The sequence below is a fragment of the Drosophila obscura genome, unplaced genomic scaffold, assembly GCF_018151105.1.
Source record: "Drosophila obscura isolate BZ-5 IFL unplaced genomic scaffold, ASM1815110v1 contig_109, whole genome shotgun sequence".
NCBI classification, from domain to species: Eukaryota; Metazoa; Arthropoda; class Insecta; order Diptera; family Drosophilidae; genus Drosophila; species Drosophila obscura.
The window spans coordinates 431,221-457,393 of NW_024542690.1; the positions used below are offsets into that span (position 1 = coordinate 431,221).

A 26,173-nucleotide genomic window follows, 5' to 3' on the forward strand; every position below is an offset into this window, starting at 1 on the left:
CCTCTTCACCAAGAGGTACAAGGTACCGGCATGGATCCCCCCGAAAATTGACAGAACCAGGCTCACCCCAAAAACACAAGTCAAATACCTCGGCATAGTTTTGGACAGCAAGCTGACATGGAGACCCAATGTATTGGAAAGGGTGAAGAAGGCCACCATTGCGCTATATGCATCCAAGAAGATGCTTAGCAGCACATGGGGTCTATCACCTGCACTAATGCACTGGATCTACATCTCGGTAGTGCGACCGACTCTGCTGTATGGAGTCTTAGTGTGGTGGCAGGCTACAGAAAAGAAAACCTACAACAAGCTGATGGACAGAACTCAGCGGCAGGCACTGCTCTGCATCACTGGGGCGCTGAGGTCAACCCCAGCAAAAGCACCCGAAACAATACTTGGAATCGACCCCCTGGACATCCACGCTAAACTGACTGCAGGTAAGGCAGTACAACGCCTAGTCGCATCAGGCAATATGTCGCTGCAAGGATTCGGGCACAGTTCAATAGGCCGAGACATGATCAGTATATCTGACTACATGATCCCCCGAACTTGCCTGGACGTCAAAACAGCGATACACATGGGACCCGACGACTGGAAAGAAAGTTGGGATCAGAATGAACACCTAAACATATACACGGATGGCTTCAAGATGGAGGGAGGAGTAGGTGCGGGCATATACTGTACAGACCCTGAAATAAGGCTGTCCTATAAGCTACCGGACCAATGCAGCATTTTCCAGGCAGAAGTCTTTGCCATACGGAAAGCGGCGGAGGTTGCTCGATGTACGGAACGCCCACATAATGTGGTCAACCTGTTCGTGGACAGCCAGGCGGCGATAAGATCCATGCACTCGTCAGCGGTCAGTTCCAAAAATGTCCTGGCAAGCAGGGAGGCATTAGATTTCCTAAGCACGACAAAGTCAGTGCGGATCTATTGGGTTTCCAGCCTCCGAGGGCAACGAGACAGCAGACGTGCTGGCTAAGGAAGGCGTCGGGCTGGCAAACGACAGGACTGAGAACGTGCCTGTCTCCCTCAGAGCGCTTCAAAGCGATCTAGAGAGGAGGGCACACATACAGGCCAGCAGCAGGTGGAGGAGAACCACCAACTGCAAGATCGCGAAAACCATGTGCAAGGAGAGCAATGGTAAACTCAGCCAATACCTACTGCACCTACCACGGAAGGACTGTAGGATGATAATAGGTATACTCACAGGTCATTGCCTGGCTGCAGCACATGCAGTCAAACTAGGCATCACCAACAGTAACAAGTGCAAGAAATGTGATGAATCTGAGGCTATCGAAACACTGGAACATCTAATCTGCCAATGCCCGGCCCTCGCAAGGGCAAGAAACAAACATCTTGGCAGCCCAGTACTGGCATCGCTGGAAGATGCATCCAAGAGGATGCCAGCGGAACTCCTTGCCTTTGCAAAATCCTCCTCGATCCTCACGGATTTCGAAACCGCGTAAAAACACTCAGAAAGTCCATACGCACCAATCCGGACAACTAAGGGCCATATTGGCCTATGCGTGGCCCCGTGAGGGCCGTCCGGGACAACCTAACCTATGGGGTCGGAAACGTTTCCTTCTCTGCGTTGCACACATCCATTTTTACCACAAATCTAATATACCCCTTAACTCTTTTTTGAGTACGGGTATAAAAATGTGTCTAGTTCTACGCAGCTCCAAAGGACAAATGTTTTGTCCGTCGAATTGCCAAGTGCTTGCGGTTCTGTTTTACATAACGTGTGAAGTAAAAAAGAAAAAAAAGGGATACAAAAATTGTACAAATTCTGAATATTTATCGAAGTAACAGTCTATGTAAATATATTGTTTACAAAAATGTTTAATGCATTTAATGCATCTGGTTGTGCAAAAGAGCCTGCCGTTAGTCTCGATTTATGAGGGTTTAATTGTGGACCCGGGAACCAGGCAGACCGACAGAAAAACACTTGTGCATTCAATTGACTTCCAATCATAAGTGAGTTTATTCTAAAACGACCCTCTTCATGAGCGGCTGCTGCTGGCATACGCTCCGTTCGCAACATAGTATAAGAGCGCAAGACTTCAGAATTCAAGAGCGTGATTTCATACACTTCTTTTAGGTACAAATTATAGATATAGGCAAGCAGCTGATTTGTCTTGTAAGGTCGACAGTATTAGACAATCCTAATATATGTACAACCTATCATGATTCCTTAATAGCAAAACCAGTAAAAAAAAAAACATGTAATCCAATGTATTACACGAATAATAAATACAACGCAGGCTCGATTTATAATTCAGATTTATTTACTATTTAAAATAAATTATTGGTGATTTAAATATATTTGCAACCCAAAAAATACGGTAACAAAAATACTTATACTATGTGTATTCTTACAATAATTCTATTACATTTTTGGATTCTCAAATGTTGGTCCTCGTGTAATGGCGATATCTTCATAAGGAGCGGATTGCGTAATATGAAGCACCCTAAATTTCTTCAATACAAGCAGAGAGTAAAACTTTTGAGCGGCCTGGAAAAAGAAAACAGAAATAGTTCAATAATTAAACTAAACTAGACCATTTGTAAAAGTTTCTTTGCGCGCCACAGTTTATACATATGTCATTAAAATTATTGGGTTTCTAATAGATATAGCATATATAAAACATACAAGCAAACATACATATGTATATGTCTGATACATTGGACTCAGTTTCATCATGGAAATTATTTGATATTTTGCACAAATCCAACCGATTTCGAAAAATTATTAGTTTATTCAATAAAAAAGAGGACGGACCCACGAGGATCCTTCTACAATAGACTGGGCCAAGCATTTTTAAGCTTATGATTTTTTTTAATTTTAGAGTTAAAAAAATTAAATTTTTTTGCTACATCTTTTATCTACATCTACAATGTATATTATACATTCTAACATGTAAATTATACATGTACCATTTACCGCTAGAGAGCGCTCGCGTAAATAACGAGGCAGAGTGTGCGAGCGAGAAAGAGAATGAGTAACGGGTCTCTTGCTGAAGGAGGCGGGGCACAGTGGTCGATTCTGCCAATCTGGCAGGCAATAAATGAAAAATTAAAAGGTCGAATCTTATTATTTTTTTTACTTTTTGGAAAGTAAACATCCCACTGATATTTATTGCAATATTTATATATTTTTCCTATCGATAGTCCAGTACCTGCACGCGGTTGAATCGCAGAAAACTTTTCTGTCCATACCTAGGTACATTTTACCGCCTTTTTATGGCTTTTGGTAAGGCAAAATAAATCTTAATATTTTGCGATTTGTATTAAAATTACCATCCATTTTGATAATAGTTGGTAAGAATTTAATAAAAAATATATGTGTTGGTCCTGTGCTTACATGTATTAGTGGTAAATCGTTGTAGAACTTAACATTTCCTTTAGTGTGCTATTAATAACATACCCGACACTTGCATGGAATAGATCTTTTGACATCCGCCCCCTTCCGCCTTCAATCTTTTTTCCTTTATGAAACCATTTTTTTTTTAATCTTCTGTGTTGAAACAAATTGCAACTACGTGCCACACGTTAATTTATTTGATTTTATAGGGAAAATGGCAGTGTCAAAAAGCACGCAACTCAGCGAAAATGATTGTTAGCGAATAAAAAAAAATTAAGTAATTTTGCCTCTGAGTGAAGTGTGCAGCAGAAATAAAATACTTCAAAAAAAACAGAGCAAAAATTTTAATTTTGACCTATACCTTTTTTGTAATAATATAAAGTGTTTACAAAAACATTTTATAATATTTTGAAATACAAAAAAATTATTTTTAAAAGTTTTTAAGTTAAAAAATAAATAATAAAAATGTATGTAAATACTGCGCGGATTTATATTCCAAAATACAAAAATATTTTTGAAAATGTTACTCATTTATTTTTTGAGTTATTAATTATTGCCTGCCAGATTGACAGAATCGACCACTGTGCGTGGGAAGCAACTGAAAATTAATTTGTTCATTCTGGCTATATTTATGATCCGATCTGATTCAGATTCGGCAATCTGGTAGATATGGTCATTCTCTACGATACTGCTTTTTCAGTTTTATCGTATCTTTAAAATTGTGCCTGCCACAGATTTTAGTCCTTTGTGGGGGCGGGGCGTTTCCATCTCTGCGTTACACACATCCACTTTTACCACAAATTTAATATACCATTTAACTCTTTTTTGAGTACGGGTATAATAAAAACTTTTTTGACGACATCGGCAAATCCTATTTTTTGGAAGGGATAACAAAATTGGGGTAATTCTGAAAAAAGTATATGGCTATTCTCCGGTTTTCTTAAATTTTTGCGATTACGATTTTGGAACAATTTAAATACGTACGAATAGAAATTGTGTGCGCTCCGGATTTCGTAACTTTTTCCTACCTATAGTGTCCCAAATTGTTTTGGGACATTCGTCTTGAAAAAATTGTTGGTATGGAAATATTTTAGTTAAAAATCATTTTGGCAATCGTATTATATTATACCCAAAACAAAACAAAAAATCGATGAATTTAGAACAGACGACATTTTTCCCCTGTCCGATATTGTTATCGATATTTTATCGGTCACATGGGAATTCGCACTTTTTGTTGCTTAGGTTTATTTTGGTGAGGTTAAATTAGGGGCCTTTAGAAATAAATTTATTTAATAAATTAGGATATGCGAAAATGAATTTTTAATTATATAAATATAATCTTAAAACATTAGCGGAGTAGTTTATATTTTTTTCCCTCTCATACGAGTTTTTATTTAGGTGCTATATAATTTCTTTTTGAAATCGCGAGCTCATTGGCAACCGGTATCAAATCGTAAAAATCTTGCGATTTACGAAAACCGGAGCACGCTTTTTGCGATTTCACTATCAAATCGTAACTTTTTGCGATTTTCGATAACCCGAGCATGGCTGTATGTACACAAATAAAAAAGAAAAAATCAAAAAAATCATGTTTTCTTAGATAGGTGGCTATTTATCAGACCGCCCACGTATTTCATAACCCTCTAAAAAGCACACAAGAATACACATTACCTGCTTTCTTGAGTTTCCTACAGTTAGGTGAGAAAGCGCCAAATTATCTTTATTGTTGAACTGCGATCTAACGTCAATAAAAAGTTGAGCTGCTCTCTTATTTAATACTCGTTCCTCAAATTGTTCATCTGTTTCATTCTCCATCTGTTCTTCACTATGATTCTGTGAATAAAAACAGTAGTGTACGTGAACGTTTTTGATTATTATATAAAATAAATAATTACGTGAGACCTACCTGACCCACAGACGGGGGAAAATCGTAGTTATTCCAATCTGTTGAAATATCGCTGGGCTTTTGAAAGCAGGCTTCATCCGTAATGGGTCCTGTTTCGGCTTCATTAATTAGCAAGTTTATTTTTTCGGTTGGAAGATTCGGAATATTGTCAATTTCTTCCATACTATGGTGCAGTGGAGTCATTTCTCCATGATCCAAGCCAGCTGGTGTCGAGTCGCCGTGGTTAAAATCGTCCCCCATGTCATGGCTTGTGTTTCTTGGGGTTAATGGCAACTCATTAATTGAAGAGAATGGTTCCATGTCATTCAGAGATAACAATGCTGGACTTCTCATATTATCAAACAGTGCAGATTCACTTTGACCTGCATGGCTTTCTTGCTCTTTTGTGGCGATGTCTAGCGACACAGCAGATATTCCCAACAGTTTTTGGTGCTCTCTCATAGCTTCGGGACCTTCTAAGCTTTGGATAAGTGTATCTGCAATATGGTCAGATGATTGAAGTGAAGAAAACTCATTCTTTCTCTTTCGCCCTTTTTTATTTATAATAATCAGCGATGTATCGTTTTCATTAGCATAAAACTCCAATGCTAGTATGTCCATGGGAGCTACACTCGTGAAATCTTCTAACGACGTTGAATGTGACAATAATTGCCGGTTGTAATTATTCAAAAGCGCACGGGCAGGAATGGATCTTGATGGCAACGAAAACAGCTTCTCAACACCTCCAGTTTCCTTCCAATACATAAGTCTTAAAAAAAAATGGAATAAAAAATGGTTTTAAGCTTTCAACACGAATACAATTTAACTTAATACCTTTTTGTAGGTGGAGCAAGATCGAGAGTGGTCAATATATCTGATGTATCAGCTAGTTGAGCCTTCATCTCTTCTCCTGAAATATTTTTTATTTCGTCTATAATAAGTTTTCTCTTGCGTTTGGCCTTCGTTACGCCCTTATAAACTGTTGCATCAATGGGTGCCAATGCAAAGCCTTCATCCTCATTTGGAACAAGAGTCAAGTCATTTAATGCAGCACTGTCAGACACGTTGGCCTCTTCATGTAAGTTATTATCTTTAGATGATAAAATAGTTTTGAAATCTCAATAACAATGATTTTTTTTGTATATTCAAACACACTAACCGCCATTGTCGTCAGCAACTGAGCTCGGAGATGGAAGATTGTTAAAGTTGTCAATTCCATCATCATCTGAATCATCGGCCATGTTTACTGTAGCGGTTTCGAGTTTGGTTTGCTCAGCTGGTTGGGTAGGCTCCCCAAATAGGTCATCTTCGAAAAGTTCTGGTTCTAAATAAAATAATATGCAGAGAAAATATATTGACTATGAACTAATAAATACTACAAATTGACTTATTTATTGGCCCAGCAAGTAATTGTTGGTTTGCTGCGTTTTGAAAACTTTTCCATTGCGATTTTTAAAGACCAAATCAATTGCTGTGTCGTTTCTTTACTTTGATCTTCTTTTCCTATTTGACACTTTGTAAATTTTACTGATACACTCTTTCTATAAAGCTCTGGTTGAGATTCCTACTCACCTAGCCAATCACAAATTTATTTAATTAAATATTTTGAATTTTTATACGTTTAACATAAAAGCGTGCCAAGGTTTTGCAAAAAGCAACAAGTTACTTTCGTTACCGAACCACTCTTCGAACTACACCGACTTTTTCTGATAGATTTGGGGATTACAATTATTTTTTTAGGAACTTAAAAACTTTTTATTTTATCTATTAAAAAATAGTATTTTTTGTTTATGCCTTTTATAGAGGTAGCGCTTCTTGTTTGCACATTACTTAGGTATTTTACATCTGGTTGTAATGAACTTTGCTATTCATAAAAGCTGATAAATGCAGCTTACCATCTGGGAAATATTAAGCTTTCAAATGTAAAATTATTCATTAAATTTTTTCCCAAAATTTGTACTTTAAAAACTCAGGAAAAATTAAAAAAAATTATATCCTGTGTCCTTATATTTTTTGTGTATAGGTGCTGTTGAGCTACTGAGCTTCTTCAGTAGCGTTGTATTGCGATATTATTAAAAAGGCGATGATTGTTCAATATATATATTCACAGTTTATTGTGGTGAAGTAAATAAGCGATACAGAGTCGAAAGGATAGTTAGCTGGATTCAAGACGGGGTCAGATTGAAGACGCGGGGGTCGGTTCAAGACGGTGTCGGATTGAATAGCTCGATTCCAAGACGATGCGCAGTGATTGCAAGATCAAGACTAATTCAAAGGGCAGGCGGGCCGAATTGCCTGTGCCCTAATGCGAGCGAGAGAGCGACAGATCGAGAGAGTGATAGCGAAAGGCGATAGAAAGAAAGGTGTGGGATGAAGAGGCGAAAGAGAACGGCTGCATAGGCTGCTGCTGCCGTGAGGGAGCATGAATGCGTGCATGAGTTTGTAGGTAAATGACAATTTAGTACAGTGGGCAGTGCAAACAACGAACAATAATAAGGATTTACTCTACTGCTGCAACACTGGCTATAATCTATGCACTTGGCCACTATTTGGCTGCGTAACCAAACAGGTGCTTTAATTACAACCAGATGTAAGATAACTAAGTTATATGAACAAAACAATAGCTACTTCTGAAGGGAAGCATACAAAATTACCATTTTTTTAATGCTTTAAATAAAAGGTTCTGCCATAAAAAAACGAAAAGGAACGTGTGAGTTGTTTCTGGGGACGCGACTCTACATTTATACCCGTACTCAGTCAGTATTTTTTTGAGCTTATGATTTATGTAGAATTAAAAAAAATTGTACTTTTTAAATTTTTTTGCTACATCTGTTATCTTCATCTACGATGAATATATGATATAGAAACTAAATGGTGCATTTACAACCTACATGTTAGATGTAGGTAAGCATTTTCAGTTGCTTCCCCCGCCTCCTAACATGTAGAAATCTAATATGTAGGTTGTACATGCACCATTTAGATTCTATATCATCTCCACCAGCGGGCGCTCGCGAACATAACGAGGCAGAGTGTGCGAGCGATAAAGAGAATGAGTAACGGGTATCTTGCTGTAGGAGGCGGAGGAAGCAATTGAAAATGAATTTCTTAGTTCTGGCTATAATTATGATCCGATCTGATTCAGATTCGGTAATCTGGTAGATATGGTCATTCTCTACAACACTGCGTTTTATTTTTATCGTATCTTTAAAATTGTGCCTGCCACAGATTTTAATTTGTGGGAGGGGAAGGGGGCGGGGCGAAACTTTGAAATAGACTTGTAGCAGTGTTATATCACATGAGTCTGGAAACAAAATTTGGTTGCTCTAGCTGTTATAGTCTCTGAGATCTGGGCGCTCATCAAGACGGACAGACGGACGGACGGACATGGCTTTATCGACTCGGCTTTTGATGCTGATCAAGAATATATATACTTTATGGGGTCGGAAACGTTACCTTCTCTGCGTTGCACACATCCACTTTTACCACAAATACAATATACCCCTTCACTCTTTTTTGAGTACGGGTATAAAATGCTTAATGACGCATGTTTAAAGCCTCAAATCTATCAAAAAAAAAAGTTGGTGTGCTTCCAAGCGGAAAAATGGTGTCGGGTGTGTTATATAAATTACTATTGGGTCTCATTTTGACAAAAAAAATTAGAGGTTTTTACAAAATTTAGCTTGTGGGTAAGAAACATACGTCAACAATAAAAAGCCCAATCGATAGACTTCTAGCATTTACTAGCATTCTTTAAATTAAAGTGCAGATATTGAGGATTGCACAAATGCACAATCAATGCATCACGGTCTGAAAGGGTTAACGACTTACGGCCAAACGAATCTCCAAAGCCATCGCCGTCCAGTCGATCTCCGGATATTTCTGCCTGGGCTCCTCTTGCTGTAGGATCATCTGACTCTATATCGGCTAGGACTTCACTATCGAAGAGCTTATCCTAAAAAGAAGACATTTAAATAATTATTGTATGTGTATATATATATATACATATGTGTATGTACGAGTAGCTGTGTAAATCAAGCTATCCCTACAATTCTGGGGTCGCAAAAGTTAAGTATCCCAGAGACGGGCAAACCCCGATACCAAATATCGCTAATCGGAAACAAGGAAATGAAACAAAATAGATGATTAATAGGAAAGGACAGAAATATGCAGTAGAGAAAACAGTTATTCTTTTAGTTCGTATTCGCTGGGAGCGAGGGCTGAGAGCGAAGTCGTCTCAGCCGAGTTTAGCGCGGTATGTGGTTTAACTGAGAGAGAAAGCAATTAAACAGAGATCAACGAGAATGAACGTTGTGAGTTGCTTCTGTGGACGCGACTCTACTTTTATACGCGTACTCAGTCAGTATATGTATAAATATGAAAGCTTATGATTATGATGATACAATACAGCACCGCGGAAAAATAAATGTAGAACTCCATATAAAAAAAAAACTGTGCCAGGAATTTATCGTTTACGTTTTCCTGGCTTGAGTATCCAGCAACATGAACGAAATCCACATATTTATATCGATAGTTGGTCTATCGAGAGGTGTGTGGACTGGGAGAACAGCTGATACACAGCTTAAGAATATCTGGCTTACAATTATTCCTGAAGTGAATGGTGCAAGATGGAAGCAAAAACTGTGCGCAAAACCAAAAACCTATTTTAGTTATGTTCCACACACTCACGGAGTAATTAGCAAATTCCTGGCAGGAATTTTCCCCGGTGTTGAAGACAGGCCTTTTTGTAGAATTCTTAAAATATTTTATATTTTAAATTTTCATGCTATCATCTACATCTACAATGTATATTAGGCTGGGCCAAAATTTGATCAAATTTTTTTTTTCAAACGGTCACTTCTATTCTTCTCTTTTTTAGTAAATAAAATTATACAAATTTTTTTTAAATCTTTGGTTTAATTTTTGGGGTTTGCTACCACGAAAATAAAATACACTTTTTTGGTTAAATATACATTAAAACGAGAAGGAACTGCCGCATAACGCGGCAGAGTGTGCGAGCGAGAAGAAATATGAGTAGCGTGGTCGCTGGCAGGAGTGGGCAGGGGAAGCAACTGAAAATTAATTTCTTCATTCTAGTTATAATTATGATCCGAACTGATTCAGATGCGGCAATCTGGTAGATATGGTCATTCTCTACGATACTGTTTTATCGTATCTTTTAAAATGTGCCTGCCACAGATTTTCGTCCTTTGTACGGGCGGATGGGGGCGAGGAGAAATTTTGAAATACACTTGTAGCAGTGTGATATCACATGAGTGTGGAAACAAAACTTGGTTGCTCTAGCTCTTATAGTCTGAGATCTAGGCGCTCATCAAGACGGACAGACGGACGGACGGATAGACAGACATGGCTATATCGACTCGGCTATTGATGCTGATCATAAATAAATATACTTTATGGGGTCGGAAACGTTTCCTTCTCTGCGTCAGTCTGTCCAGGGTCCGCTACAAGAAAATTTGTAGATCGCAGGTGACTTCAGGTGTCGGGCTGGCTTGAAATGCAGTGAGCAAGGGAGAAGTGATGACGCGCGAGTTTTGTTTTGTTTGTTCTTGGTTTATTCAGTACTTTTCATTCACTGGTGGACTGCGTAGTGTGGTGTTTTGCGTTTGTGACTGCCTAGTGCAGTGTCTTGTGTTCTTGGCCTCTTTTGTTTTCGGTCTGATGTACTGCCTAGTGGAGTGTCTTGGGTGTGTGACTGGGGGACTGCCTAGTGCAGTGTCTTGTGTACGGGCTGATGGACTGCCTGCTTTTTCGTCCGATCTTGGCCCTTTTTATGCAGCTGGCGATCGCACCTTTCTTTGACCCGGAAATAATAAATTATTGCTAACTTATGATTATTGGGTGGCAATAATTGTGGCAAGTGGGTCGAAGCTGGGTGCTTCGTTAACAATTTGCTAGTGGGTCAGAAGTGTTCAGGAAAAGGTTTTGCTGAGACTGCATCGCAGAAGGTGCGGGCTGCAGTTGGGAATTGGGTTTAGGATTGATTTTGCTAACTCGGCATCGCGGTAGGTGATAGCTGAATTTTGGCCGGTAGGTCGATAATTTTTTGCTGGCTTGACTTATTGGGAAATAACGCAAATGATATTTCTTATGTAGGCCGTCGATTGCGAAATGTCCCAAGAGGTGGGGTGTTTTAAATTGTTGTGTGGACAAGAATGTGTAGAATGGTTGATCGAGAGTTCTTAATTAATTGTGTGCGTTGCCTAAGACAATTTTATTTCCCGGAGGTGCTGACACACCGCTATTTGAGGAGAAATTGACACTCCGCCGTTTGTGACGAGCCATGGCTAGAACCATGGTTCGTTACACTATAAAGTATATATATTTTTGATCAGCATCAATAGCCGAGTCTATGTCAGTCCGTCTTGATGAGCGCCTAGATCTCAGAGACTATAAAAGCTAGAGCAACATTGACCCACCTCAAGGTCATGTTTTCCTTGGCATATGGTTGCATAATGTAAGTCAACATGTTTTTATACCTGAATTTGGTCATAGGATCAGTTTTACCAAAGATTCTATAACACAACAAGATACGTAACGCGTGGATTTTTCTATGAGTGCGTTGTGTTGTCCGTGTTTCAGCACTTGGTTGTGTGAGTGCGTTTTTTCGTACGTTCTCGTATGTTCGCAACAAAGGAGTCAAGCTGACATATTGACGACTGTATGTCTCCTAAGTCCTTGGCGCAGCCGACTAAGTGGCTGACTTCAAAGCGAAGTTAAGCTGGTTTAAGCCTCTCAGTGCAAATGAATTTGTTTTTATCTTTTTTTTGTTTTGTTTTTTTTTTACCATAACCAACTCTATTTAAAAATTAACTTATTTTCCCAAAATATACCCCTAAAAATCATTTCAACAAAGCCTTCCAAATCTTCTTTATCTTTTAAACGGAGTAGGGCAGGGCTGGATCAAGCCTCAACGGGGCCCAAGGCAACCATCAATTTGGGGGGCCACTCCTTTTTCATTTAAAATAACTTATAACTTTTTTCTTTTTTTGATTATTTTGTATATTTTTTGTTAATTTTCAGTGGCTATTATATTTGTTATTTTTTATTTAAAATTTTGTCTTATTCATGGTATTCATTATTATGTATATTTGATTTTAAAATATAAAAACCATCATCACCTTTCGCTGAGAATTGAACTAGGCTCACACTTTCCGCTGGCAAGCAACTTTGCCGCTGCACCACCGTCCGTATTTTTATACCCGTACTCAAAAAAGAGTTAAGGGGTATATTAGATTTGTGGTAAAAGTGGATGTGTGTAACGCAGAGAAGGAAACGTTTCCGACCTCATAAAGTATATATATTCTTGATCAGCATCAAACCCGAGTCGATATAGCCCTGTCCGTCTGTCTTCCGTCCGTCCGTCTGTCCGTCCGTCCGTCTTGATGAGCGCCTGGATCTCAGAGACTATAAAAGCTAGAGCAACCAAATTTGGTTTCCAGACTCACTGCCACAAATGTAATTCAATTCAATTTCGCCCCGCCCCCTTCCGCCAACAAAGGACGAAAATCTGTGGCAGGCACAATTTTAAAGATACGATAAAACTAAAAACGCAGTATCGTAGATAATGACCATATCTATCAGATTGCCGAATCTGAATCAGATCGGATCATAATTATAGCCAGAATGAAGAAATTAATTTTCTGTTGCGTCCTCTGCCCTCCCCTGCCAACAACCACGCTACTCATTCTCTTTCACGCTCGCACACTCTCCCTCGTTCAGTGCGCGAGCAACCCCTAGCGGAGGGTAAAATCTAAATGGTACATGTATAATCTACATGTTAGATGTAGAATATACATTGTAGATGTAGATGTAGCAAAAAAATTTAAAATGTAAAATTTTTTTTTAATTCTAAAATTCTAAAAAATCATAAGCTCAAAAATGTATATGCTGACTGAGTACAGGTATAAGTAGAGTCGCGTCGCGTCGCGTCGCGTCGCGTCGCGTCGCGTCGCTAGAAGCGACTCACATGTTCCTTCTCGTTTTGGAATTCTCGCGGTGGATAACGACGGCATTCGGCATTGCGAAAATCCATCAATTAGGATACGAATTGATCCTTCGCCCTCTCTATTCTCTGGATTTAGTCCCTAGTGACTATTTCTGTTTCCAAACCTGAAGAAAAGGCTCGGCGGAAAGAAAAATGAGAGCTAAACAAACCAACAAAATTCGGCTATTTCATGGACAGCCCTGGCACGATTGTATAATATGAAATTGGTCAAAAGTTACCTCTCCCCTATACACTACTGGTCAAAATAGTAAGTACAGAGGCATCGTGCTGTTTTTTAAAAAATATCTCGAATGTTTTTGAATTTATGACTGCCAATTGTTTATATTTTTAAAGATTACAGTTTTGCCAAACATTTAAATCAAAAATGAAAGTTGTGAGCAGAAGAAGCAACTTCTGGGGACGCGACTTACCATATACTCGTACTGTCAGTATATAAATTTTTGAGCTTATGATTTTTTTAAATTTTTTTGCTACATCTGTTATCTACATCTACAATGTATATTCTACATTCTAACATGTACATTCTACATGTACCATTTAGATTCTACATCTCCTCCGGCAGAGGGCGCTCGCGTACATAACAAGGCAGAGTGTGCGAGCGAGAAAGAGAATGAATAGCGGGTCTCTTGCTGTAGGAGGCGGGGGAAGCAACTGAAAATTAATTTTGTTCATTCTGGCTTTAATCTCTGAGATCTAGGCGCTCATCAAGACGGACAGACAGAGAGACAGACAGACATGGCTATATCGACTCAGCTATTGATTCTGATCAAGAATATATATAATTTATGTGGTCGGAAACGTTATCTTACATGTTACACACATCCACTTTTAGCAAAAATACAATATACCCCTTAAATCTTTTTGAGTAGGGGTATAAAAACGTTGGCCATGGCCAAAAAACCCACTTTGGCCATATTTTGCATAGAATCACACTGAGGAACCTAATGTTTTTACAGCTTTGGTCTCTAGTGAGTGGTGGTGGATCCACGGCTTATCCACGTTAACAAAACATCAAAAACGTCGTCCTTTGCTGTTTTGCTGAGACTGCATCGCAGAAGGTGCGGGCTGCAGTTGGGAATTGGGTTTAGGATTGATTTTGCTAACTCGGCATCGCGGTAGGTGATAGCTGAATTTTGGCCGGTAGGTCGATAATTTTTTGCTGGCTTGACTTATTGGGAAATAACGCAAATGATATTTCTTATGTAGGCCGTCGATTGCGAAATGTCCCAAGAGGTGGGGTGTTTTAAATTGTTGTGTGGACAAGAATGTGTAGAATGGTTGATCGAGAGTTCTTAATTAATTGTGTGCGTTGCCTAAGACAATTTTATTTCCCGGAGGTGCTGACACACCGCTATTTGAGGAGAAATTGACACTCCGCCGTTTGTGACGAGCCATGGCTAGAACCATGGTTCGTTACACTATAAAGTATATATATTTTTGATCAGCATCAATAGCCGAGTCTATGTCAGTCCGTCTTGATGAGCGCCTAGATCTCAGAGACTATAAAAGCTAGAGCAACATTGACCCACCTCAAGGTCATGTTTTCCTTGGCATATGGTTGCATAATGTAAGTCAACATGTTTTTATACCTGAATTTGGTCATAGGATCAGTTTTACCAAAGATTCTATAACACAACAAGATACGTAACGCGTGGATTTTTCTATGAGTGCGTTGTGTTGTCCGTGTTTCAGCACTTGGTTGTGTGAGTGCGTTTTTTCGTACGTTCTCGTATGTTCGCAACAAAGGAGTCAAGCTGACATATTGACGACTGTATGTCTCCTAAGTCCTTGGCTCAGCCGACTAAGTGGCTGACTTCAAAGCGAAGTTAAGCTGGTTTAAGCCTCTCAGTGCAAATGAATTTGTTTTTATCTTTTTTTTGTTTTGTTTTTTTTTTTACCATAACCAACTCTATTTAAAAATTAACTTATTTTCCCAAAATACCCCTAAAAATCATTTCAACAAAGCCTTCCAAATCTTCTTTATCTTTTAAACGGAGTAGGGCAGGGCTGGATCAAGCCTCAACGGGGCCCAAGGCAACCATCAATTTGGGGGGCCACTCCTTTTCATTTAAAATAACTTATAACTTTTTTCTTTTTTTGATTATTTTGTATATTTTTTGTTAATTTTCAGTGGCTATTATATTTGTTATTTTTTATTTAAAATTTTGTCTTATTCATGGTATTCATTATTATGTATATTTGATTTTAAAATATAAAAACCATCATCACCTTTCGCTGAGAATTGAACTAGGCTCACACTTTCCGCTGGCAAGCAACTTTGCCGCTGCACCACCGTCCGTATTTTTATACCCGTACTCAAAAAAGAGTTAAGGGGTATATTAGATTTGTGGTAAAAGTGGATGTGTGTAACGCAGAGAAGGAAACGTTTCCGACCTCATAAAGTATATATATTCTTGATCAGCATCAAACCCGAGTCGATATAGCCCTGTCCGTCTGTCTTCCGTCCGTCCGTCTGTCCGTCCGTCCGTCTTGATGAGCGCCTGGATCTCAGAGACTATAAAAGCTAGAGCAACCAAATTTGGTTTCCAGACTCACTGCCACAAATGTAATTCAATTCAATTTCGCCCCGCCCCCTTCCGCCAACAAAGGACGAAAATCTGTGGCAGGCACAATTTTAAAGATACGATAAAACTAAAAACGCAGTATCGTAGATAATGACCATATCTATCAGATTGCCGAATCTGAATCAGATCGGATCATAATTATAGCCAGAATGAAGAAATTAATTTTCTGTTGCGTCCTCTGCCTCCCCCTGCCAACAACCACGCTACTCATTCTCTTTCACGCTCGCACACTCTCCCTCGTTCAGTGCGCGAGCAACCCCTAGCGGAGGGTAAAATCTAAATGGTACATGTATAATCTACATGTTAGATGTAGAATATACATTGTAGATGTAGATGTAGCAAAAAAATTTAAAATGTAAAATTTTTTTTTAATTCTAAAATTCTAAAAAATCATAAGCTCAAAAATGTATATGCTGACTGAGTACAGGTATAAGTAGAGTCGCGTCGCGTCGCGTCGCTAGAAGCGACTCACACGTTCCTTCTCGTTTTGGAATTCTCGCGGTGGATAACGACGGCATTCGGCATTGCGAAAATCCATCAATTAGGATACGAATTGATCCTTCGCCCTCTCTATTCTCTGGATTTAGTCCCTAGTGACTATTTCTGTTTCCAAACCTGAAGAAAAGGCTCGGCGGAAAGAAAAATGAGAGCTAAACAAACCAACAAAATTCGGCTATTTCATGGACAGCCCTGGCACGATTGTATAATATGAAATTGGTCAAAAGTTACCTCTCCCCTATACACTACTGGTCAAAATAGTAAGTACAGAGGCATCGTGCTGTTTTTTAAAAAATATCTCGAATGTTTTTGAATTTATGACTGCCAATTGTTTATATTTTTAAAGATTACAGTTTTGCCAAACATTTAAATCAAAAATGAAAGTTGTGAGCAGAAGAAGCAACTTCTGGGGACGCGACTTACCATATACTCGTACTGTCAGTATATAAATTTTTGAGCTTATGATTTTTTTAAATTTTTTTGCTACATCTGTTATCTACATCTACAATGTATATTCTACATTCTAACATGTACATTCTACATGTACCATTTAGATTCTACATCTCCTCCGGCAGAGGGCGCTCGCGTACATAACAAGGCAGAGTGTGCGAGCGAGAAAGAGAATGAATAGCGGGTCTCTTGCTGTAGGAGGCGGGGGAAGCAACTGAAAATTAATTTTGTTCATTCTGGCTTTAATCTCTGAGATCTAGGCGCTCATCAAGACGGACAGACAGAGAGACAGACAGACATGGCTATATCGACTCAGCTATTGATTCTGATCAAGAATATATATAATTTATGTGGTCGGAAACGTTATCTTACATGTTACACACATCCACTTTTAGCAAAAATACAATATACCCCTTAAATCTTTTTGAGTAGGGGTATAAAAACGTTGGCCATGGCCAAAAAACCCACTTTGGCCATCTTTTGCATAGAATCACACTGAGGAACCTAATGTTTTTACAGCTTTGGTCTCTAGTGAGTGGTGGTGGATCCACGGCTTATCCACGTTAACAAAACATCAAAAACGTCGTCCTTATTCAGGTTAAACAACACCAAACACTTCTTCAAAGCTATCACACGAGTGCGTTTTTAGCCGGTTGTGAGCAATTGCGGCAGCCATCTTGCGCATAGCTTTTTCTTGTCCAATTTTTCGGTCAATACGCGATGTACAGTACTTTTTAAATTCCTATACATTCAGCCATTTCTGATTTTGTCGCAGCTCGAACAACATCGCTCTTCCGCCCAATATTTTATTGTTCTATACAAAGGAGCAGAATCATCTTAGGTAGAATACAGCTCGGCTTTAATTTTGGTTGGACTAACACCTTTAGTACCTGCTACCACGCTATCGCTAAAAAAATTGTTGGTGCCTTTAGTTCATTCTTATTTATGCAGACATGTCAAATTTCAGCGCGATACAGTGATTCGTTTTTTATGAAAAATTTTTATTGTTTAGGTGTTTGGCATTATGTTTCGTATTAAACAACAAGATTCCGTTCGCTTATAAAAAAAGGATTTTTTGAGAGGCAAAATGGGGAAGGAAACAAACGAAAGGTTGGATAAATATTATGGGGCTAATGCTTCTTCAGATTACACCGTGAACTATTGCTTTCGAAAGTTTCATGGTGGTCTAAACTTCACTGCCAATTAAGTCTTCAGCGGCAGGCCCTCCGATAATGTTACACAAGACAATGCCAAAAAAAATACATGAAATGGTGTTGGCTGACTGGAAAGTTAAGGTGCGCGAGTTAGCAGATCCACAATAATAAGTAAAGAGCGCACACGCAATTTCTTCAGCGAGATTCTGCATATGAGCTATCCTGCCGCTGGATCCCGCGTTAGCCGACTCCAGACGAAACGAGAAGGAACGTGTGAGTCGCTTTCTTCGGACGCGACTCTACTTATATACCCGTCTGCCAACTGGAGGCGTTGTGGGAGGGGGCCAGACTGGAGGTAGTGGACAGGCAGCTAATCCCGTCCATACCAAAGGCGAAGGTACTCTTCCCCATCGCAATCCAAGGGGACCGTGCGCTGAGGCTGCTACAGCAGCAGAGCCCAGACGTGCCAACGGCGAACTGGAGGATCCTGCACAATTGGAGCCCAATACCCAACGAGGGGGGCCAATGTGCGATCCTGCAGATTAGCAAGGAGGCGGAGGATCTGCTTTACCCCAGGTTCGGGAAGATAGCGTGGGGCGTGGGTACTCGTACGAAAAGTCATCCATGCTTACCTTATGTCTCATTACAGCACTGACGACCTGACTGCGCTGATGCTTGAAAGCGAGGACAAGCGCCTTATAGTAGCTTCCTGCTATATGGCACACGACAGGCCAGCGTCACCGGAATCGCTAAGGAGTCTGGTGGCGGAGGCCAGCCCGAAAGACCAGCAACTTCTCGTTGGTACGGACGCCAATGCCCACCATAGCGTTTGGGGAAGCCCAGATATCAACGACAGAGGTGAGTCACTTCTAGACTTTATACTATCAACTAAATTAGATGTAGCAAACGTGGGGGAGGAGCACACCTTCGTAGGCCCCACCTCGTCTAAAGTACTAGATCTAACACTCGTTACGGGGAACAGTACTTTGGTATCTGGCTGGAGAGTCCTTGAAAGACCGTCCTTCTCAGACCACAAGTACATTCAGTTTAAGTGCGAATTTAAACACTCTCCGAAGAGAACTGTCTATAGAAACCCCCGGAACACAAACTGGGAAAAGTTTAAAAAGACAGTTACCTCGAAGCTCGCGACTCGTCTGGGCACAGTGAAATCCCCGGAAGACATAGAAACGTCCCTAGAGACCCTCTCCAAGGAATTACTGGATGCGTACCACGCATCATGCCCACCCTCGAGAACGAAAAAGAGGACCAAACCACTCTGGTGGAACTGGGACTAATCGCTTCAACGAAACAACATCAAAGAATTCTTCAAAATCGCCAAACTGGCGAATGATGAAATAGTCAATGAGGAACCCTACTCAGGGAGTACAGGAAGGGAATACGCAGGGCACAAAGATACTCTTGGAGGAACTTCTGCTCCAATATCGAGAAAGTTCCAGAAACGGCTAGACTCCGGAAGTTGCTATCAAAGCAACCCATTATACAGAGTCAGCTGATGCGAATTGATGGACAGTGGACTGAGGGCAGTGAAGAAGCCCTAACAGCACTAATGGAAGCTCGCTTCCCAGGATGCACCGAGGTTGCTGACGCTACAGCGCATAAGGACCTAGTAACTGAGGAACAGCATCCTCCACCAGATCCCATATCGTCTAAGTGAATCCACTGGGCTATAGACTCCTTTGCGGGTACAAAAGCACCTGGACTAGACGGTACATTTCCAGCCATGCTACAGGTGACCAAAGACGTGATCACGCCATGGCTCTCTGCAATATACTCAACTTGCCTGTGCACACGCTATATCCCTATCCAATGGAGGAATTCGAGGAATATCTTCCTTCCAAAGGCAGGAAAGTGCAGCCATATGAGCCCAAAGGATTATAGACCGATAAGTCTCACCTCTTCTCTACTCAAAACACTAGAAAAGCTGCTGCATCTACACATCAGAAACGATGTAGGACGAATATCAACCAACCAGCATACCCACACCAAAGGGAAATCAGTAGAGACGGCACTGCATTCGCTAGTAGCCACCATCGAGAGTGCCCTTAAAAATCAAAACTATGCTCTAGGAGTGTTCGTAGACATATTCTAAGTTGTAGACGGGTGTATTAAGAGTGGGGCACCGCTTCAATGGTGAAAGGGGCACACAGAGCACACCTCAGGGTAGGGTCCTGTCGCCCCTCCTGTGGAATCTTGTGTTCGACGACCTAATCAAGAGATTCGAAAGGAGAGCCCCAAAAATAACGCTTTATGCGGACGACAAAGGCATAATTATTACGGGAGTGTGTCCATCGACCCTCAGCTCTATAATGGAATCAACACTCAGGCAGATATGTGAGTGGGCGGAAAAAGTAGGACTCAGTATCAACGCGGACAAGACGGACCTCATCCTCTTTACCAAGAGATACAAGGTGCCGGCATGGACCCCGGAATCGACCCCCTGGACATCCACGCTTAACTGATTGCAGGTAAGGCAGCACAACGCCTAGTCGCATCAGGCAATATGTCGCTGCAAGGATTCGGGCACAGTTCAATCGGCCGAGACATGATCAGTATATCTGACTACATGATTCACCGAACTTGTCTGGATGTCAAAACAACAATACTCATGGGACACGACACGACGACTGGAAAGAGGGTCGGGACCAGACTCATCACCTCAACATCTACACAGACGGCTCCAAGATGAAAGGAGGAGTAGGAGCGGGCATACAGCTGTGAAAAAAATAATAGCACCACCACCACAAGCAATTTTTAAATAATTGCCAAACTCACATTTTTAGCTTTAAGGAAATTTTAAGCACATTTTTAGAAATGGGAGACTCTAACAAAACTGAGAATACAAAAAAAATCATATTTTTTTGTAACGTTTTTAAGATATTTAAGGAACTTTATTAAAATTCATAAAACTAGGCGAAAAAAAAAATAGCACCACTATTCAAAAATGAATTTAAAATTGAAAAAATAAGCAATTTGAAACGAATTCATTAGTTAACCATTTTTAACTATTAATACTAAATCTATATGAATAATTTAATATTTAGTACAGTGTCCTTTATTGTCAATAACAGCTGCGCAGCGTCTTGGCATGAAATCAACTAAGTCCTGGCATCGTTTTAGGGAAATTTTGGACCAGGACTCTTTAATTTCTTCCCAAAGTGATCGGATAGTGGTTGGCTTGGAAGCAGTAACTGCCTTCTTGACGTCGGACCACAGATTTTCGATGGGATTCAGGTCAGGCGACTGTGCATGCCACTCCAAAACGTTCACAGAGTTTGCCCTGAACCATTCCTTTGCTTTCTTGCTGGTGTGTTTGGGGTCATTGTCCTGTTGGAAGACCCATACGAGCGGCACTTCATATTCTGCAAAGGGTAGCATTACTGTCTCCATGATATTCACGTACACGTGCTGATCCATGATGGGTTTTGTCCAATGTATTGGACCTACTCCATAGTAGGAGAAGCAGGCCCATACCATTACACTATACTCTCCATGCTTAATAGTTTTTGTGGTGTACTGGGGTTTGTATTCAGTATTCTTTGGACGTCTAACGTATGATCGAGATCCCTTTCCACCAAACATAACCACTTTGGACTCATCTGACCACAAAATATTTCTCCAATTTTGGGATGTCCAATTTGCATGATCCCTGGCAAACTTCATGCGCTTAATTATATGTGTCGCATTTAAAAGTGGTACCTTTCTTGGGCTGCAGGCTTTAAGGTTATGTTTCCTAAGATATCTGCGAACTGTTTAGTCCGTCGCATTTATTTTAAGCTATTTTTTAAGCTTAGTAGCAGGCTTGAAGGGATCCCTCTTGCTCTGACGAATCAGTCTTTTGACATGAAGAGGGGTCATAGATCGTTTTCGCCCGCGAGTTTCAGTCTTTTCTTCATAGTTAAAGAGGTTTTTAATCATTTTATTGGAGCATCCTACCAATCGACCAACTTTCCTGTAAGTTTTTCTATCCAATATCAATTTGCTTTCCACGTACTATTGTAATTATTACTTTTAACTTTTATGATAGAAACAATGAGTTCTTAGTCAAAACTAATGAGCAGGTGCATTCTGCAAAGGCGATTCCGCGAAATACAGGTTATTCACCAAAAAAATGGTTATTCACCAAAAAAATGGCTAATGGTGCTATTTTTTTTTTCGCTATTTTTGGGGGGCTTTTGTTTTTAAATCCCAAAAAAAATATATAGACAGAAATTTTAAGAGCGGTAGCACAGTTTTTGTTTATGGGGAATACCAAGCAATATAAAAAAAATTTAAATTAAAAAAAATCGCAAGAGTAAGCGCATTTTTTTTTTATCAAGAACAAAATGTATTGTAGTGGTGCTATTATTTTTTTTGCAACTGTATATTGTACAGACCCTGAGATAAAACTGTCCTTAAGCTACCGGACCAATGCAGCATATTCCAGGCGGAAGTTTTCGCTATACGGAAATTGGCGGAGGCTGCTCAGTCTACGGATCGTCCACAAGCGTGATCAACCTGTTCGTGGACAGCCAGGCGGAGATAAGATCCAAGCAGTCGTCAGCGGTCAGTTCCAAAAATATCCTGGCAAGCATTAGAGGCATTAGATTTCCTAAGCACGACAAAGTCAGTGCGGATATATTGGGTTCCCAGCCACTAGGGCATCTAAGGTAACGAGACAGCAGACGTGCAGGCTAAGGAAGGCGTCGGGCTGGCGAACGACAGGACTGAAAACGTGCCTGTCTCCCTCAGAACGCTTCAAAGCGATCTAGAGAGACGGGCACACATACAGGCCAGTAGCAGGTGGACAAGAGCCACCACCTGCAGGATCGCGAAAACCATGTGCAAGGAGAGCAATGGCAAACTCAGCCACTACCTACTGCACCTACCACGAAAGGACTGTAGTATGCTAATGGGTATACTACAGGTCACTGCCTGGCTGCAGCACATGCGTCAAACTAGGCATCAACAACAATGCAACTGCAGGAAATGTGATTAATCTGGGGCTATCGAAACCCTGCGAATACCCGGCTCTCTCACGAGCAAGAAACAAATACCTTGGCGGCCCGGTGCTGGCATCGCTGGAAGATGCATCCAGGAGGACGTCAGGGGAACTTCTTGCCTTTGCGAAAATCTCCTCGATCCTCACGGACTTTGAAACCCGTAAAACACTCAAAAGGTCCGGACAATAAGGGCCATATTAGCCTATGCGTGGCCCCGTGAGGGCCGTCCGGGATAACCTAACCTAACCTAAAATATTCACTACATCAGTTTGGAAAAACGCATGTGGAATGGCCTGTGTCACAGTGACAAAAATACTTTTGACTAATGATAGTAAAGTTGTATTATTTGGTAAGATAGACTCAAAAGAATATGTTTGGCATTCAAAGAAATCCGATTACCACCTAAAATCATGAAAAAAACGAGAAGGAACGTGCGAGTCGCTTCTGGGGACGCGACTCTACTTATACCCGTACTCAGTCAGTATATACATTTTTGAGCATATGATTTTTTAGAATTAAAAAAAAAAATTTACATTTTAAATTTTTTTCCTAAATCTGATATCTACATCTACATCTACAATGTATATTCTACATCTAACATGTAGATTGTACAATGTACATGTTCCATTTAGATTCTAAATCTCCTACGCTAGGGGTTGCTCGCGCACTGAACGCGGCAAGTGTGCGAGCGAGAAGGAAAATGAGTTGCGTTGTCGTTTGCGGTAGGGGGCACGGGAAGCATCTGAAAATTAATTTCTTCATTCTGGCTATAATTATGATCCGATCTGATTCAGATTCGGCAGTCTGGTAGATATGAGCATTTTCTACGATAATGCGTTTTTAGTTTTATCGTATCTTTAAAAATGTGCCTGCCACAGATTTTCGTCCTTTGTGGGGGCGGAAGGGGGCGGGGCGAAATTTTGAAATACACTTGTAGCAGTGGGATATCACATGAGTCTGGAAACTAAATTTGGTTGCCCTAGCTCTTATAGTCTCTGAGATCTAGGCGCTCAACAAGACGGACAGACAGACAGACAGACGGACAGACAGACAGACAGACAGACAGACGGACAGACAGACATGGCTATATCGACTCGGCTATTGATGCTGATCAAGAATATATATACTTTATGGGGTCGGAAACGCTTCCTTCTCTGCGTTACACACATCCACTTTTACCACAAATCTAATATACCCCTTAACTCTTTTTTGAGTACGGGTATAAATAGCATTGGGCATGCTAGGCTGAGCCTTATGGGGCCCAGCTCATATGAGCTAGTACTTTCTAGTCTGGCGTTTGAGTATATTATGTTTTTGAGCGAAACTGTGTATGAAGGTATACATTAGAATATATTACATTCATATTACAGTTGAAAAATTCATAAAAGGATCTTTTAACAGGATAATGACTTAAAATACCCAGAAAAGCTCGCTAGGAATTGATTTTTATCGGAAAAGATCGACGTTTTGCCATGGCCAACTGTCCAACTGGATATAAATCTCATCGAAATCTTATGCTGGAATACCAAATACATTGTTGCAACTGCAAATCCGTGAGCAAGAGCCAAGTTATAGCAAGTGGTTCAATGATTATTGGCTCAAATCCTATTGCAGCGTTGGCAAGAGTTTAATGACCCATATCCGGCCGGTGCAAGGTCGCAATGAAAACCAAATTGATAAAAAACTAAATATTAAACCTCAAGAAACATGAAGAACATGAAATATGTTTTTATGTGAGTTTCGTTGCTTTTTAAAATTTTCTAAACAAACACTATTTCATAGAACAGCAAATTTCATGGGTATTCGGCTTATGTCATGTAAAACAAGAAAATGGAATTAAAATGTATTGATATTTCTTCGGGTTTCTAATGCTAACAGTCCAGACTATTTAAAAAGATATTTGTTCATTTGAAAGTGATGAGGTTCGGCACTACTATTTCATTGAACACAGCTGTATGTACTCATCTATATACTGCCAAATTGTATTAAAATCGAAAGCAAATTTTGATAGAATATTTTAAAGTTAAATAGCTAACTTTGAAAGTATATTATCCATAATATATATATATATCCATAATTCCACTTACATTGATATTTGTAGACAAGGATCCTCGCATAATTTCCGGCGTTTCAGCTTCAAATCCAATATCACCAAATCCATCGTCGTGCAGTGAGATTGACAGGCTACCGTAATCCTCCCTCATTGTAATCTCATCAGCTCTAGACTGATTTATGGAGAATTGAGCTTCAATGTCTATGTCATTTAACTCGGGCAAGGCAGTATCGAAGTCGTGAAAAACTTCAGGCAAAGTTATAGCGTTAACATTCGCTTCTCTGTGGCCTTCTGGTAAGTCGACCATGCCGGGTCTAAATGCCATCTATAAGTACCCAAGATTGAAACACACATAAATACATCTGAATGACAAATTTAAAATACTTTACCTTAATTTTAACAAATGCTTCATTGCAATCTGCCAACAAGTATTTAGCTTTTCTTGAGTAAATGCGCACAACACCCAGCAATAAATGGCCAGATGTTCTTAACGCCAATTTTACTTTTGGCTGTAAAATGCCTTCTACAGATTTTTCTATATTAGTTTCAAACACATGGGCTTTTGTAATTTTTTTATCCCAATGAGCTGCTAACCAAATCTTGGCCAGCGGACCTTTCTTGGCCAATATAATGTGTTCATAGAACATTTTACTCTTACAATGGCTACTGTTTTATTTATAAAAAATACATTCACATTAAGAATTCTTCTTTCTATCCACAAAACAGGGAAGCATTTGCAACAAACATACGATAGTGATGACAAAATATAATATGTGGTAATTAAAAATTACAATAGATTTGAAACGATGGAAAAAAACATACGTGATTTTATCATACTAACAGCCCATATGACATTGGTATTCGCTAACTGACTAACTGCAAACACAGAGGTAACCTTATGCCCTCTGCATACTGAGCCCATCCCGGGGGAAAAGTGGGAATTTTTGAAAGATGTGAAACACCGATTCACATTGACTCCATCCCCCATCCACCATCCATGAGAAAAAAGCTGATGCTCACAATTGCGTGCGGTGAAAAATGTTCACATCTATAATTTAAATGAATATAAATAACATTGCAATGGTGAATGTGATTCAGCAGCAAAACATATTCTTGCACAAACTAATCATGTTGCTGGACATGGATGATGATAAT

General features: G+C 39.9%; 1 protein-coding gene across 1 annotated transcript; it reads right to left on the bottom strand.

The window, feature by feature from the left end:
• Positions 1–2,271: 2,271 nt before the first annotated feature.
• On the bottom strand, positions 2,272–25,750 carry LOC111076505 (double-strand-break repair protein rad21-like protein 1). Its single transcript, XM_022370322.2, has 8 exons — positions 25,408–25,750; positions 25,053–25,343; positions 9,081–9,204; positions 6,412–6,576; positions 6,087–6,342; positions 5,274–6,021; positions 5,039–5,200; positions 2,272–2,518 (listed from the first exon to the last, which is right to left on the bottom strand). Exons 1-8 carry the CDS (start codon positions 25,663–25,665, stop codon positions 2,393–2,395), a joined length of 2,130 nt encoding a protein of 709 aa, XP_022226014.1. The 5' UTR covers positions 25,666–25,750; the 3' UTR covers positions 2,272–2,392.
• Between the last annotated feature and the right edge of the window lie 423 nt (positions 25,751–26,173).

Excerpts from the sequence above, each read along its gene's own strand:
- LOC111076505 (XM_022370322.2), bottom strand. The coding sequence starts at position 25,665 with ATGTTCTATGAACACATTATATTGGCCAAGAAAGGTCCGCTGGCCAAG. Across the intron at positions 5,201-5,273 it reads TTCCCCCGTCTGTGGGTCAG|AATCATAGTGAAGAACAGAT; the intron begins GTAGGTCTCACG and ends TTTTATTCACAG. Across the intron at positions 2,519-5,038 it reads TAGGAAACTCAAGAAAGCAG|GCCGCTCAAAAGTTTTACTC; the intron begins GTAATGTGTATT and ends TTCTTTTTCCAG.